This window comes from Brassica napus, chromosome C6 (assembly GCF_020379485.1).
Source record: "Brassica napus cultivar Da-Ae chromosome C6, Da-Ae, whole genome shotgun sequence".
Classification (NCBI taxonomy): domain Eukaryota; kingdom Viridiplantae; phylum Streptophyta; class Magnoliopsida; order Brassicales; family Brassicaceae; genus Brassica; species Brassica napus.
The window spans coordinates 5,282,333-5,298,528 of NC_063449.1; the positions used below are offsets into that span (position 1 = coordinate 5,282,333).

General features: G+C 39.7%; 3 protein-coding genes across 3 annotated transcripts; all 3 read right to left on the bottom strand.

Moving 5' to 3' along the window:
• Positions 1 to 1,137: 1,137 nt before the first annotated feature.
• LOC125589000 lies at positions 1,138 to 5,278 on the bottom strand. Its single transcript, XM_048761071.1, has 2 exons — positions 5,021 to 5,278; positions 1,138 to 4,945 (listed from the first exon to the last, which is right to left on the bottom strand). Exons 1-2 carry the CDS (start codon positions 5,276 to 5,278, stop codon positions 4,112 to 4,114), a joined length of 1,092 nt encoding a protein of 363 aa, XP_048617028.1. The 3' UTR covers positions 1,138 to 4,111.
• On the bottom strand, positions 4,234 to 6,783 carry LOC106405178. The gene has a single exon (XM_013845766.3). It carries the CDS (start codon positions 6,197 to 6,199, stop codon positions 5,780 to 5,782), a length of 420 nt encoding a protein of 139 aa, XP_013701220.2. The 5' UTR covers positions 6,200 to 6,783; the 3' UTR covers positions 4,234 to 5,779.
• A 2,950-nt stretch (positions 6,784 to 9,733) lies between these two features.
• Positions 9,734 to 11,494, bottom strand: LOC106404365 (glutathione S-transferase T3-like). Its single transcript, XM_048759572.1, has 4 exons — positions 11,278 to 11,494; positions 11,142 to 11,198; positions 10,885 to 10,947; positions 9,734 to 10,485 (listed from the first exon to the last, which is right to left on the bottom strand). The coding sequence occupies exons 1-4, from the start codon at positions 11,492 to 11,494 to the stop codon at positions 9,734 to 9,736; spliced, it is 1,089 nt and encodes a 362-aa protein (XP_048615529.1).
• Positions 11,495 to 16,196: the final 4,702 nt, after the last annotated feature.

The following is a 16,196-nucleotide window of genomic DNA, read 5'->3' on the forward strand; positions in this document are numbered from 1 at the left end:
TAGTCCAGACCTTCTTCCTGGTTGAAACCTTTAGCCACTAGACGTGATCTGAGCTTCTTGACTGTTCCATCTGGATTCAGCTTGATTTTGAAGACCCATCTATATCCCAATACATTCATGTCCTCAGTTTCTGGCACCAGTTCCCATGTATGAAGCATGTGACATGTTTCTATTTCTTCTTCTGCTGATAGAGTCCAGCCCGAATGTTTCAGAGCTTCAGTAATATTCTTTGGTTCTTCAAGAGCATATCTTGGAGCAAGTAGAACATATCTTGGGTTTGGTTTCTGTATACCAGCCTTAGCTCTCGTCGTCATGGAGTGTTCATTGACTGCCTGAGGAATAGGTTGAACAACTTCTTCTTGCTCAACTACTTCATTGTTTTGATCAGTTTGATCAGTGTGATCAGACCCTTACTGTTGCTCCACTTCTTGTTCATCTGTCTGAGCCGTTGATGGTAAGGTAGTAGGTAAGACTCTAGTTGTTGGCATGAGCGGTTCTGCGTCAGGTGAAGCTGTTGCACTTTGCCAAGCTTGCAGCAGAGCCGTTCTATATCTTGGAACTAGATTCTTGAACTGAGCCTTGAAAGGAAACAAGTCTTCATCAAATATAACATGTCTGCTGGTAAAGACTTTGCCTGAGGGTGGGTAGAGACATCTGTAACCTTTCTGATTAGGTGAGTACCCTAAAAACACACACTGCAACGATCTTGGTTCCATCTTGTGTTCTGTTACTGGTCTGAGACAGGGGTAACAGGTAACAGGCTGAGCTGAAGAATCTGAGAGATGATAAGTCTGGTTTCTTTCCAAAGAGGACTTCGGTCGGGCTTTTGTTGTCTAGTACACTTGAAGGTAGCACATTACTGAGAAAGGCCGATGTGTAGAAGGCTTCAATCCAGTGATGGAGAGGAAGGTGACTGTGGAACATCATCGACAATCCCATCTCTATGATATGTCTGTGCTTCCTTTCTGCTGTGCCATTTTGTTGAGGAGTGTACGGACACGATATTTGATGTCTGATACCACACTGTTGCAGGTGATTCTTCATCATTTTGCTTGTAAATTCACCACCACCATCACTCTGAAACACTTTAATCGTTGTACTCAGCTGGTTCTCAACGAATTTTTGAAACATGAGGAAGATAGAGTAGAAGTCATACTTCAGTTTCATAGGGTAGAACCATGTGTATCTAGAGTATTCATCAACAAAAACTGCATAATATTTGAACCCTTGGTTTGATACAACTGGTGAAGAACCCCATAGATCACAATGTATCTTCTCTAGGGGTTTCTCTACTCTAGAACTAGAAGAAAAAAACTGAAGTTTACTACTCTTCCCCATCTGGCAACGCTCACAAACGGAGGTAGTTCTGCTCTTATTGATATATATCTCCTTGCTGTTATGTAGATGTTGGAGAAGCTTGGAGTTCGCATGACCCAGTCTGCAATGCCATATGTCTTCACTCACTGAGCACTGCCTATTTGAGAAGAAGGTAACGAACTCCTGACTTTCCAACATATAGAGACCATTACGCTTAGGACCTTTGGCCACCACTTTCTGAGTTGGTATATCAATAATGCAGACTTTGTTAGCGTCAAAGTAAACTCCACAAGGGTGATCATCACAGACTTTAGATACTGATAACAGAGACTTCTTAATAGCCGGGAAAATAAGGACTTCATTTAGTGAGAGAGTACCTGAGGAAGTGGTGAGAGTTGTAGAGCCAACATGCGTTATTGGGAGGAACGTGCCGTCACCAACCATGACTGTGTCATTGCCTTCATACGGAGGCACCGGAGTCTGGATACCACTCTTTTCCTGTTTCATCTGAGTTCCTCATGGTAGCATACGCAGCAAGTTGATAGTTATTATCGAACCTGTTGTAGCACTTGAGAGCGGTGTGTCCTACTCTACCACAAATCTGACATGTTGGTCTCTCACCAGTACTGGCATTGTTGTTTTGCTGGGAGAAACCTCTTCCTCTGCTTGAGTAGCCTCATCTGCCTCTGTTAAAGCTTGATCTACCTCTTCCTCTCTGATTGTAGTTCCTATACTGATCGTTGTAGTCAGTACGTTGAGTGTTGAAAGCTGCGGTGGGATTGACAGCAAGCGAATCTTCATAAGACTAGAGGCGCGAGTCAAAACTCTGAATGTCTGAGATGACATCATTGAACGTTGGTTGTGGTGTCTTGGACAGAGAAGACTGAATGATAGTAGTGATGGGATCGTACTCTCGTCCAAGACCATTGAGGAAACCGAAGATCTTGAGAGACTCATCAACTGGTTTGCCAATAGAGCTCAAAGCGTCGCCTATCGTCTTGAACTCTCTTGTGTAGACAGCAAAGGTCTTGCCTTTGTTGGTGAGAAGCTGTAGGCTTCGTAAGGAGTATTCTCTGGCTAGTGAACTCTTGTTGAAATTCTCAGCTAAGCACATCCATACATCTCGAGACGTTGCTAGATTGTGAACGTAGTCGAGTACTTCTTCCGATAGCGTGCCAAACAACCAAGACTTCACAAGTTGATCTGTGCAAAACCAAGACTCTTACTGCGGACTGGTAGCATTTGGAGCGGTGACAGCTCCATTGATGAATCCGATCAGCTTCTGACTCGACACAAGTGACTCAAACTGAGTCTTCCACAGAAGATAATTGGCATCATTAAGCTTCAAGGTGACACAGCTTAAGATGTGGACGTTGGTGGGAAAAGGGTAAGGTGGTGCAGTCGCCATTGATAGACCTGTGAAGGTACTAGAGAGGCTCTGATACCATATGAATAAACTAAAAACAAGATAACTTTCACTTTATTTCTAACTTTCTGAATAACATGAACGTTTACAGTCATGTGTCTCTTATAGGATACAAAGAAGGATCTAGGCTCTCCTTAGCTGTCATGATGACTTACTCATTTACAGCTAGGAGAGTATCAAATCTATTGTAAAGTATAGGCAGTGCCTTGTCGCTTTGCTTTGTCCTTTCAGGTACAACTTTGATGACCGCTGATGATGAACTTGGACTCTGATTCTCTTTGTCATAATCTGGAGTGGGTCTCGTCGCTGGGCCTGAGCATACTGGGCTTACATAAAATTGGTCCTCTTCATCGCATTTCACAAAAAAACCGCATGCAGCATTTCAAGTGGTTCCAATAAGCAGACTAACCTTGATCTTTATTACTTCTACTGTACTTAGCTTTAAGTCGTCTTAGCTGGAAGATTCAAATATTGCTTGAACATCAACAACTCCGCAAACTCAAAGTAGATCATAAGCATGTAATTTATTTTTGGCCTAATCTTTTCTTTCAAACACTAGAAATTTCAGATCTTACATCCATAATCTCTTTCCACCTTGGAGAGTCATTAGCTTAATTAACCCCACATTAACATCACCATATTTTTTTTGGGTCCAAAATATTTATATGAAACTTGGCGAGTAGCCTCTTTCGATTTATGAATAAGTAAATTAAATTATGTTTTTATAAAAAGAAATAATAAGAGTGGAAAGGCAACTTTTATTCAGTTTTGTTTTCCGTTTTGGGCATGGCCTCTCATTTTTGGTCAATAGCTTTTGGGCCACCCACCGCTGTCTTTTTTTTTTTAACTCCAAATGCTTATATTAAATTAAAGTCCCAATGGGCTAAGACGATTACAACCGGAGAAATCCTCGACGATACACTGATAAACGTAAATAACTAAGACATAACAAATAATAGATGTGGCTAAGGAGAGAAGAGACCCGTAGAGAAGCTTCACTTGTGGTCCTACAGCCCGCGTTCGAAGGAACGCAAATAAGTCGAAATCGACGTTGAAGAACCCAACCAATGGGTTTTGATAGCAAGAAATCCGAGAACCTCCGTAGAAGATTGTAGCTCCGGTGAGAGGGTCACAGTGCCGACTCTGTGAAGAACCGTCGATGCTTGAGATGGCATAATGTAATGGAGACGCAGCGGTGATATAGTAGCGATCAGTACTAGCGAGTCCACACTCTTGCACAATAGTTCCTGCGACAATGAAAAGGATGGGGGATTGTAAGGCCGGTTCTGTGAAGAACCGTCGATGCTTGAGACGGCGTATTGTGATGGAGACGCAACGGTGACATAGTAACGAGAGGATCTGGCGCGTTCACACTCTTGCACAATAGTTTTGACAGAGAGGAAAGGGATGGAAAGACTGTAAGGTCGATTCTGTGAAGAACTGTCGATGCTTGAGACGGTGTAGTGTGATGGAGACACAGCGGGAGCAAATCATGCGAATCCACACTTTTGCACAATAGATTAAGGAGACATTGTGGCAGTTGACTAGAACAATGTTAAATCTGAGACAAATCTTTGGAGGGATCGTCGCTTTAAACGAAAACTTCACGACAGAAGATTCTGCGAACAAACCAAAGCCCAAAAGATGGTCAAAGCCCTGTAGAGTCTCAGCGATGCGACATAGGGGTTGGATGAGATCGAGTAACAGTCGCGGACCGGACACAAAAGATTCAACGGAGATAGTGGGAACCATCTCCGGCGGGAGAGTGAAGAGCATCACGACTATGTGGGTGGCGGTGGTGACTTGCAGTATGGGAGGAGGAGCGAAACCTTTTACAGAGAGCTCTTTACACTCAACTGTGGTAGCGGATCTGGATCGAAGAAGAGGGGAACAAACCGAGTGAAAGTCGAGGGGTGAAGATTTCCGGGAGCATCCGAATAATGGGACCTCTCTGGTGGGTTCAAGACCGCAGACTGAGGCGGTGGAGTTCTTCTTAAGCAATGTCGTGCACAGATCTGGAAAAGGCGTTGCACGGACAAGAACAAAACCCAAGCTGAGCTTATCCGAACTCATTAGCTCTTGAGAGGATGAGTTGCTGAAGTTGAATCCCTCCCGGAAACGTGACGACGGTAGATCTGGCGAGTCTCGACGGTGAGAGGTTAGTGTGGCCATGGCTTCATTTCCGGAGATGACTCGTTCCAGCTAGAGAAATAGTTGACTTAGGAGAAGCTTTGGCCGTGTAGAGCTAGGAAGCACAGCGTAAGTGAAAGGACTTACAGATCCGGTGAGCTCGAGCTTCCTCACGGGTTGAGCAGATATGGTTCTCCCTCTCGGCCTGCGGCGAGGAGCTGTGACTAGAAGAGGATCATACGGGGAGGCGACGTCGAGAAGAACAAGCGTGGCGACATAGACGGCGGAAACGACCCAGAAGCTTGAGCATAAGATGGAGACACAACCGAGATGAAAAAGAGAGCGAGAAGGACGAACACGAACTTGACGCCGGCGGCCAGAGGCCTCACCGGCGTCAAGAACCATCGGACTCACCGCTGTCTTGTTCTTGATAAGCAAAGTATAAATAGCATTTTCAGTTTCAACACATAACCGAGTCAAACTGAACTACGTCAAATTAAATAAATAAAGCGGATCGAGTCAATATTAAAATGAACAACCAAACTTTAATCGAGCCAACAAAACTCTTATCTTTGCCTACAATTTAAATAAACAAACCAAAAGGAAAAGCTGTTTTCAGTTCCTGGCTCTATGCTAATATGCTATGATCGAAAGTTGGCGAACGCAGTCTACGGATAGTTTCGATATATGGTAAAAGTAAAACATGAACGAGATTAGAAAACATTAAAGCTTAACACAGCAGCAACTGAAGTAGCAAGAGTATATTAGTATGGCATGTTAGTTTGGACTTTGAACCCTAAAACTTTAGTGGCCTATCCAAGTTTAAATGTTGTAACATAACTTAGAATATAAAGACATCACAATAACATGCTTCCTATACATAATATGTTTACTGCTTCAAAATCATTAGTTCCTATCATGTCCAACGGTGACCCGTTCACGGCGACCCGTCTTAAGAACTGGGAACGGAGTGCCACGTGGAGACCTCGGTGGCATCTCTCTTAACTGCCGTCCATTACGGTCGTAGTGAATCACTCCCGAGAAATCTAACGGCTCACATTTTCCGCCCATCAAAATCTCTCTCTGCCAAAGGCCATGCTGCTCCTCTTCCATCGCCGCCGTTTTCTCCTTCTCAGCCTTAAATCTCATCGGCGAGCTCGCCATATTCCATCGGCCGCCGAAGTTTTCGTAGCGAGTTCGCTTCTTGGGCTTTAGCTTCTTGGAGAGGCGATTCGCGTGCCTGGCGCAGAGTACCATTAGAGAGACGAGATAGCTCACGCTTAGACCCTTGTTTGAAGAGTTATGTGTCGGCGTAGAACGGTCCATAACTTCCCCGGACAAAAAAAAGATCAGAGTTATTTGTTTGTTTTGTTTTAACAGGTCAAAGTCATAAACTCGATTTCGAGGCGGATTAATCTCATATTGTCTGAAATGAATGAATATATATAAATAAACTTAGACGCGTCGACGAAATTTAAGAAAAGGGTGTTAGGTTGGTTACCCGTGGAACCGGTCGCCTTTGCGGTAATTTTGTTTTTTATATATATAATATCTTGTCATATGTGGACAATGAGTTTTTGAAACTTTGAAACATTCGTTTTCTTTAGAATTATACTACTAAATGTTTGAAAGTTAAAAGAGCATTCAACGGACATGCATAAACGATCTCACTCGCGACAATAGAACTATTCGTGAACTCAGACCATAAGGCCATGTTTATTGGTGAAACTCATTAGTGTCTCTTAAGTGGGTTGTAATGATTTTTTAATTATCTATATTATTAAAACTGAAGTACATTTTAGATTTGTTTGGAAACAAGAATAACACTATACATCTATATTGTTTGGAAACATGGATAACATTTAAAAAAAATTATGGTCTTTTAGCAATATAAAAATATCGATTTGTAATCAATATTTCATCAAATATATTCAGTTACCATAACTCAAATACACGTAATAAATCTCACTTTCAAATATGGAAACAATAAAAAATAACTAATAAATAGATTTTGACAAATATATGATACATCTGCAACGTAAATTTATAAAAAAAAAATATAGAACACTTAAAACGTAAAAAATATAAATTTATAAAACAAAAAAAAATTAATATCACAATACAATTGCACTACAAAATGGTGAGACATCTAAAATATATAATATTCCCTTTTCAAAAAAAAAATGTAATATTCACACGAAAACTAAAACAAAGGTCTCGGGTAGGATCCAAACTCAAACAAAGACCCGCAGATCCAAAAGAAATATCTATTAGGTAATTTTTCTCTGAAGCCGGACCCAAACCAAACCTATGTTTTGAGTCGGTTTCGGTTTGGTCTTTGGTTTGGATTAAATATTCAGGTCTAAGAGAAAGTTATATAAAGTGTACATATAAAATCTTAAATAAACTATTTATAGAATATATAATTTTCAAAAATTTTCTTGCTCAATATAATATGACTTTATATTATAATATAATCTCAAAAATCCCGCGTTTTCGAAGCCCGGGTCAAGCTCTAGTTAAAATTATGATAAGAGACTTTGCTAAAAGACAGTTAACTATAGGGGTTTATTGGTGGTATCTTAATTAAGGTTCTTAACAATAAAAAAGATTAAATTTATTTTTAAACATAAAATTTTAAACAAAGATTAAATTTGTTTATTAAATAAAACAAAGTCAAACTTAACATTTTAAACATAGATTTTAAAATAGAAGCATAAAAACATAAAAACAAATATTACGGAAATAAACGATAATAAATTCAAAGCGGCATCGAAGGTCAGTTGTTGTCTTGATCACTTCCGAATTTACGTCATATATGTTCAACCAAATCACCTTTTAGTTGTTCATGCGCTTGTCTATCACGAATTCTTGTTCGAACACCCATTTGGTTGGCGATATTAGTAGGGATATCTGTAGAATAGGTGAGATCAACATGTGAACTTCCGTTCCCTTCTCCTTGTTGGAAATCTGAGACATCATATTGGGTGTATTCATCTCGTTCGTCTTCTACTATCATATTATGGAGTATGATGCATGCTCTCATAATCTTCCTAATCTTGACTTTATCCCCACAAAGTGCCAGATTTTTAACAATGGTAAATCGAGCTTTCAAAACTCCGAAAGCCCGCTCGACATCTTTTCGGACAGCTTCTTGACGTTGCTCAAATAAAACTGCTTTCGGCCCTTGTGGAATTGAAATAGATTGGATAAAAGTTGCCCATTTTGGATAAATACCATCGGTGAGATAGTAAGCCAAATGGTACTCTCTTCCGTTGACCGAGAAATTCACTTGCGGGGCTCTACCATTTATTATGCCATCAAAAACCGGTGAGCGATCAAGAACATTAATATCATTTAAGGTACCTGGAGGTCCAAAAAACGCATGCCATATCCAGAGATCATATGAAGCAACCGCCTCTAAAACGATTGTGGGTTTTCCCGAACCACGAGAATATTGGCATTTCCAAGCGGTGGGACAATTCTTCCACTCCCAATGCATACAATCGATGCTTCCTATCATCCCGGGAAATCCACGAAGCTCTCCAATATGAAGAAGACGCTGAAGATCAGCCGGTGTTGATCTTCTTAGGTACTCATCGCCGAACAAATTTATTATTGCTTCCACAAAGTTTTTCACACATAACCGAGCTGTGGTTGCACCCAGCCGGAGGTATTCGTCGACCGCATCAAGCGTAGAACAATATGCCAACACACAAATAGCTATTGTACACTTTTGAAGTGCAGAGAGACCAAGTCTTCCGGTAACGTCTTGCTTTTGACGAAAGAATTGAACTTCATTGGAGAGGCGATCAACAATACGCATGAACAATGGCTTGTTCATTTGAAATCGTCGTCTGAATAGATTTTCAGGATAGGTGGGAGTGTCACTGAAATAATCATTCCATAATCGGAGATGGCCTTCTTCACGATTTCTTTCTATAAAAACTCGTTTTTTCCTTGCCCTCCTTTCATCTTCTTGATCAATGATCAAATTCTCAAACGTTTGATCGAAATATTGATCAAAAGTTTCATCGAACAAGTCATCAAAATCGTTATGAGAAGAAGATGCCATGAGATAGAATTTTTTTAGAAAGAGAATGGAGATATGAGAATTGTTTGTGATATGAGATTGAAGAGAATGTGATATGAGAATGAAGAGATTGGAGATATGAGAATTGTTTGTGAGAATGAAGATATGAGAATTGTTTGTTTGTTTGAGAACGAGGAGAATGAGGTATGAGAATGAAGAGAATGAGATAAGACGCTTGTTTGTTTTATGAAGCTTTGTTTTATAATTTTGTTTGTGATATGAGAATGGAGAGGAGAATGTGATAGAAGAGATAGAATGTGATATATGGAGAGGAAGCTTTGTTTTATAAACACCCATCACTAAAAGACTTGTGACTCGACAACAAAAACTCACAAGACAAAACAACAACAACTCGTGACACTACAAGACAAATACACTACAAGACTGCTGACTCGACAACTACAAAACAACAAGACACTACGAGACACAACACTGTCTCCACTCGACAACACCCATCACTGTCTCCACTCGTGACCTGCATTACAACACAACACTGTCTCCACTCGTGACCCGCAGTGGCTTCTATCTCGTGACCTGCATTACAAGTTAAAGAACATTTTAGCTAACAAGAACAAGAGCATTTTAGAACATTTTATTTAAACATGAAACATATTCTATTTTACATAATCAAACTAACTTGAGAACAACAACAATCAACTAAAACCGGGAAGGAGTAGATCAAACTTAAACATGAAACATAAGCACAAACTAAAACATGAAACAGATTCATCTTAGATCAAACTTAAACATGAGACGGCTAACTAATTTCAGAACAACTCATTTATGAGTTTCTTCTTGAGTGCTTCTTCATACTCAGGGAGAGGCTCTTTTTTTCCAATAAGACTGTCGAGTACTTTCATCTTAGACAACCTCTCTTTCGCGGCCAAATCCTCTAGCTTGATCGTCCACATTGTCTGCAACCCATTAAGTTTATGACCCTCTCCCACCTTCTTCTTACCACTTGCCTTTGCGGCCTTCACACCCGGGGGACGCTTGTTCTCAGTGGATTGAGAGCTCTCTGATTCTGCACCATCCTCACACTTCCTCTTCTTCGAGCTCCCATCCTTTTTAGCAGTGGCAAGGTTGCACCACTTCTGATCGTTGCGTAGTTCCTTCCAAGCGTGTTCCAAAGTGAACTTCTTCTTGTGGTTGTTGTAGAAAATCTGATGAGCAAGTTTGACAACATCGTTCTCGTTCTTGCCGCTAGCCTTCTCTCTAGTAGCAGCCTCATACGCACCGCAGAACTTCCCCACAAGGTCATTGATCCTGTGCCACCTTTGCTTGCAATGGCTAGCCTCTCTCTCCTCGCAGCCAGCAACCAGAGGACTTTCCGCGTAGTATGCGGCAATTCTTTTCCAAAAAGCTCCTGATTTCTGCTCGTTGCCAACCACAGGATCCTTGCTCGTGTTTAACCACGAGCTGATCAGGACAATATCATCATTTGGTGTCCATTTCCGTCGTTCTCTACGCTCTGCGGCCGTGTCTGCATCGAAGTTTGAAGCTGCGGTTCCTAGGCTGCCTACAAAGGGAACTTGCGAAGAAGATAGTTCAGAAGTTTATTAAGTAGATCAACAAACTTTGAAGTTTCAGAAGATGGATAAGAATCCATTTGAGAAGGACGATCAAGAAAGAGAGAATTGAAAGAAGAAAAGTGAAGAGAAGAGAGAGAGAAATGAGCAAGTGGGAAGAGAAGAAAGCGTTTTTTTATAGATCAAACAACATACAAAGCATTGATCACAAGCAAGCTGTCTGAGTAGACATTTATCTAACACAATCAACACACCACACCATTTATTTCTATCTAACCATAACCAAAGCTATTAATTACCTAACCTAACACCATTCAAACCACCATCGTATACAATGCCTTATCTATACAATTCTTTATACCTAATCATAGCAAAGACAGAGGCTTTACCTGTATGCAGACCGTGCCGTCCGTTGTCTGAAGAACTCGTGTGATGCGTCTTCATCAAACCATCTAAACACAAAAAAATTAACCGCAAGATATCAAAACAACTTCGACGATTTATCAACTCAAAATAACGATGAAGAAGAAGCAAAATATACCTAATTACACGCACACAATCTACATCGGTCACCCTCTTCATCAATCGACCTAAGATAAAACCGAGAGAAACAAATCAAAAATAAAAATCAGAGGATATGTATTACAAATTGGAGATGAAGAAGGAACAAATCTACATGGATCATGCGTCTTGATCAATCCACCTAAAGACACACAAAAAAATCAGATGATTTATATACAAACATGCATACTTGAAAGATTGAAACATAAAGAATCTAAGACATGCACACAAATCCCGCAGCTTTACCTTTAGATTCGCTTCCGCCGCAACAGTCGCCGTTGTTCTTCGTTTCAGAGAACCACCGATAGAGAGAGAGGTTGCCGGACGTTGCTTCGAGGAGAGCCACCGATAGAAAGGTCTCTGTTTCCCTTCCTCGCTGAGACCCACAGACCCACAGATAGAGCCGTCGACGCGAGCCACCGGGAAGAGAATCGCCATTCGAATCGCCTTTCGCGAAGGAGAGAAGACGAAACGAAAGAGAGAAAGAAAAATGAAACTCTTTTGTCGAAATCCCGACACCGCTCGACTCCCATTCATATCGCGACACGTGGTTCGTAAGGGACGCCCTTTCACGCTCCTAATTAAGCTACGCCCCTTTCTTTAATCCCCTTTCTTCTTAATTTTAAAAGCCCAAATATGCTAACAAACCCACTTAAGGTACCCTAATAAACCTGCTCTAAGAAAACAAGATTTGAGTCAGCAAAGACTACTTGTGTACGAAGAAACTACAATCAAGTACCAGTAAAATCTTATGAAGGAGAATTTCTAGAATTCAGTCTTTGAATCTTTCTTTGTTTGTTCCCATATCTATTGTAACTCTCATCCATGAGGATTCTGTTTCTGGTTACTAATATGAGATATGCCATGGATCATGGATGTTTAAAAATAAACTTATTTACAATATATGATTGTGAAATGGAAATTTTGGGATATCAATGTCGTCTCTCTTATATAATAAAAAAATTGGCGATTGGTGATAACATACTCAAAAAATGACAAGCGGAAGTAAACATCATTTGGTTTGCCATGAATGATTTAATTGGCAGAAAATGATATTCAAGCTTTTCAACCAAAAAATTAATAAAATTTTATTTTCCATTCGATCGGCTGCAAGAAAATTTCACACTATTGATATAAACACAGGTTAGTGATTTACAGTATAATTGCTGAGTTGTTTGTTAACATCCAAATCAATTCGAGTTGTGTATTCTTGGAAACAGGTTTCAGTATTGTCATCAATTGCATCAACTTTACAGTATACTTAATTTTGTATTATTCGGGTCGAGTTTCGTTTATGGGGCATTTCTATAACAAACAACTTGATCTTTTGAATATTGGCAGGGACCTCAGCCGTTGACTTCTGTCTTTTATGTTTTGAACGAACTTCTGTCTGTTATTATTCAAAACTCTGACTCAGTCTCTGCGGTAGGTCATTCATTTGACATTTTTGTGTTTTTAATTTTTCATTTGTACAAATTTAATCAATTTCCATGGATGTATTAACCCTTAAGGAAAAAAAACTATAATTTTTTGACCGCTATCCAAATTAACTATAGTTGTATCTTTATTTTTATTTCAATTGTTTATTACAAACAGTAGTGATTATTTTAAACCGCTATTTTTTTTATTCCTTTGGTTTCAGTTTAATTGTCGTTGCAGAATAAAATTTTCATATCAGAATAAAATTTCCGTTTTAAAATAAGTGTCATTTTAAAATTTTAATGCAAAATTTATTAACGACATTCTCCAATTTGTTTTTATATTGGTTGAAATATGGTTTTGTATATAGAAAATTACAATTACAATGAAACGGAGAGAGAAATAAATTGCATCGAATTCCTTGATTGGCAAAAATATATAATTACAACTAACCAAAAATGAACCAAAGCTTTCATTACAAGAAAACATGCCCATAACAACGAACATTTACGACGAAAAATATTTCGTCGTAAATTTACATGGTCTTTACAACGAAATTACGAGGAATCTAACTTTCGTCGTAAACGCCATGTAAATTTACGACGAACTGATTTCGTCGTAAACTCCATGTAAGTTTACGACGAATGTACGTGGAATGAGAAATACGTCGTAATCATTACATCGACATTACAACGAAGCATGTTACCGTTATATTTAGGTGAAAACGTGTATTCAATGTGCTTTAACTTACCTAATTTCGTCGTAAAGTCGTTGTAAATAATATGTTAAAACCATGTAAAATCCATGTAAAATATTCCTTGTAAAATCGTTGTTATATTTCAACTACCCAACTCGAAATTTTCTCTATATATATGTCATTTCCCACAACTCTCTTCCTCACAACACACAAACGGGAGAAAAAAAAATCCGAAAAAAAAATTAGAAAAAAAAAAATTTCAAAAAAAAATCTAAGAAAAAAATGGTCGGTGGCGGTAGTATTTACGAGTTACGGAGTTGGAAGTATTTGCACAAAGATTCCGACGGGAGGGTGACGAACGCATTTCTGAGCGGGCTAGAGACATTCATGCACCAGGCGGGCTGTACACCGATCACACAGGAAAGCGGTAAGATGTTCTGCCCCTGTCGGAAATTCAAGAATTCAAAATTTGCACGTAGTGAAACTGTATGGAAGCATTTAGTAAACAGAGGATTTACACCACAGTACTACATTTGGTATCAACATGGAGAGGGTTATGGGGGAAATGAAGCTAGTAGGAGTAATAATAATTTTGAGGATGGTCATCATAGTGAAGAACCGAATCATTTGCATAATGAATATAATTATCATCAAGATCATGAGCAGATGGTAGATCATGATAGGGTTCAAGATATGATTAGTGATGCATTTTTAGAAACAACTACAACAATAGCTGATGGAACTGGAAATGTAGAAGAACCTAATTTGGATGCAAAAAGGTTTTATGAAATGCTAGATGCTGCAAATCAACCAATCTACACTGGTTGTAGAGAAGGTCTCTCTAAATTGTCTCTAGCAGCTAGGATGATGAATATTAAAACGGATCATAATTTACCTGAGAATTGCATGGATGCATGGGCGGAGTTGTTTAAAGAGTATTTCCAGAAGACAACGTGTCTGCTGAATCTTATTATGAGATTCAGAAATTGGTTTATAGTCTTGGGTTGCCTTCGGAGATGATTGATGTTTGCATCGACAACTGCATGATCTACTGGAAAGAAGATGACAAGTTAGAAGAATGTCGATTCTGCAAAAAACCACGATTCAAACCACAAGGCCGTGGGAGGAATAGGGTACCGTACCAAAGGATGTGGTACCTACCAATTACAGACAGATTGAAAAGATTATATCAATCTGAGAGGACTGCTGCATCGATGAGGTGGCATGCGGAACATGTCCAGAGAGATGGTGAGGTTGCACATCCATCAGACGCAAGAGCGTGGAAACATTTCAACAAGGTACACGCAGATTTTGCTACAAATATTCAGAATGTCTATCTTGGGTTATGCACCGATGGATTTAGTCCATTTGGAATGTCTGGTAGACAATATTCTTTGTGGCCAGTCATTCTTACGCCGTACAATTTACCACCGGATATGTGCATGGAACAAGAATTTCTATTTTTGACCATATTAATCCCTGGGCCGAAGCATCCAAAACGGTCTCTTGATGTTTTTCTTCAACTGTTGATAGAAGAGCTAAAGCAATTGTGGTCAGAAGGGGTGAGGACGTACGATTGTTCCTTGAAAAACAATTTTACGATGCGAGCAGTTCTGCTGTGGACGATAAGTGATTTCCCTGCTTATGCGATGTTGTCTGGCTGGACAACACATGGAAGATTATCTTGTCCATATTGTCTTGGATCGACAGATGCTTTTCAACTGAAGAATGGTAGGAAGAGCTGTTGGTTTGACTGTCATCGTCGCTTTCTTCCACTTGCCCATCCGTACAGAAGAAATAAGACATTGTTTCGGCACAAAAAAATTGTCAGAGACGGTCCTCCTCCATATCTCACCGGCCAGCAGATCGAAGCAGACATTGATTATTACGGAGCTCAGGAAACAGTTAAAGTTGGAGGAAATTGGCATGTTCCTGGAAATATGCCTGATGGATATGGTGTGTCTCACAATTGGCATAAGAAGAGTATATTTTGGGAGCTACCCTATTGGAAGGATCTTCTCTTACGCCACAATCTGGATGTCATGCATATTGAGAAGAACTTTTTTGAGAACATCATGAATACATTACTTAACGTCCCTGGGAAGACAAAAGATAACAAAAAGTCAAGGATGGACTTACCTGATATTTGCTCAAGAAGTGAGTTACATATCAAGAGCAATGGAAACGTTCCTGTTCCCATCTTCCGGTTGTCATCAGAAGCCAAAACAACCTTGTTTGACTGGGTTGCATCAGAAGTTAAGTTTCCTGATGGTTATGTTTCAAATCTGTCAAGATGTGTTGAACGAGGTCAAAAGTTCTCCGGAATGAAGAGTCATGATTGTCATGTGTGTTTTTAACGACTACTTCCATTTTCTTTTGCCGAGCTCCTTCCAGCAAATGTCCATGAAGCACTTGCAGGTAATTATAAAACGTTAATATATATACATATGTTATGAAATGTTATTAATTTGATTACTTTTGCAATATACAGCCATCGACGCTTTTTTCAGAGATCTCAGCACACGTACGTTCAAGGAAGAAGTCATCGAACAACTTCATCATAACATTCCGATCATATTGTGCAACCTGGAGAAGATATTTCCTCCTTCATTTTTTGACATCATGGAGCATCTAGTTGTCCACCTACCGTATGAAGCATTGCTTCGTGGACCTGTTCACAACGGATGGATGTATCCGTATGAGCGACAGATGAAACATTTGAAGGGGAAAGCAAGAAATCTTGCAAAGGTGGAAGGTTCAATAGTTGCGGGAAGTTTGACAGCCGAAACATCTAACTTCACATCATACTACTTTGCTCCAACTGTTCGTACGAGGAAAAGAGTTCCTAGAAGATATGATGATGGTGGAGTACCGACATCATATCCAATTGATGGTGTTCCTGACATTTTCTGCGAAATTGCACGGTTTGGTGGTATCAAAATTACACCTCGTGGACGCATTGTCGCTGGAGAAGAACCGCCCTTGCAAGAAGAAGACGCTATCAATGAAGTTGAGGTACCAGAA

What these genes read in the sequence shown, in the direction of transcription:
- LOC106404365 (XM_048759572.1), bottom strand. Translation starts at nt 11,494, where the DNA reads ATGGCGATTCTCTTCCCGGTGGCTCGCGTCGACGGCTCTATCTGTGGG. An exon ending in GCTGCGGGATTTGTGTGCAT is followed by an intron (nt 11,199 to 11,277) that starts GTCTTAGATTCT and finishes GTGTGTCTTTAG; the next exon opens with GTGGATTGATCAAGACGCAT. An exon ending in ACGGCACGGTCTGCATACAG is followed by an intron (nt 10,486 to 10,884) that starts GTAAAGCCTCTG and finishes TTCCCTTTGTAG; the next exon opens with GCAGCCTAGGAACCGCAGCT.
- LOC125589000 (XM_048761071.1), bottom strand. Translation starts at nt 5,278, where the DNA reads ATGGTTCTTGACGCCGGTGAGGCCTCTGGCCGCCGGCGTCAAGTTCGT. An exon ending in AGCTCGAGCTCACCGGATCT is followed by an intron (nt 4,946 to 5,020) that starts GTAAGTCCTTTC and finishes CTATTTCTCTAG; the next exon opens with CTGGAACGAGTCATCTCCGG.
- LOC106405178 (XM_013845766.3), bottom strand. Translation starts at nt 6,199, where the DNA reads ATGGACCGTTCTACGCCGACACATAACTCTTCAAACAAGGGTCTAAGC.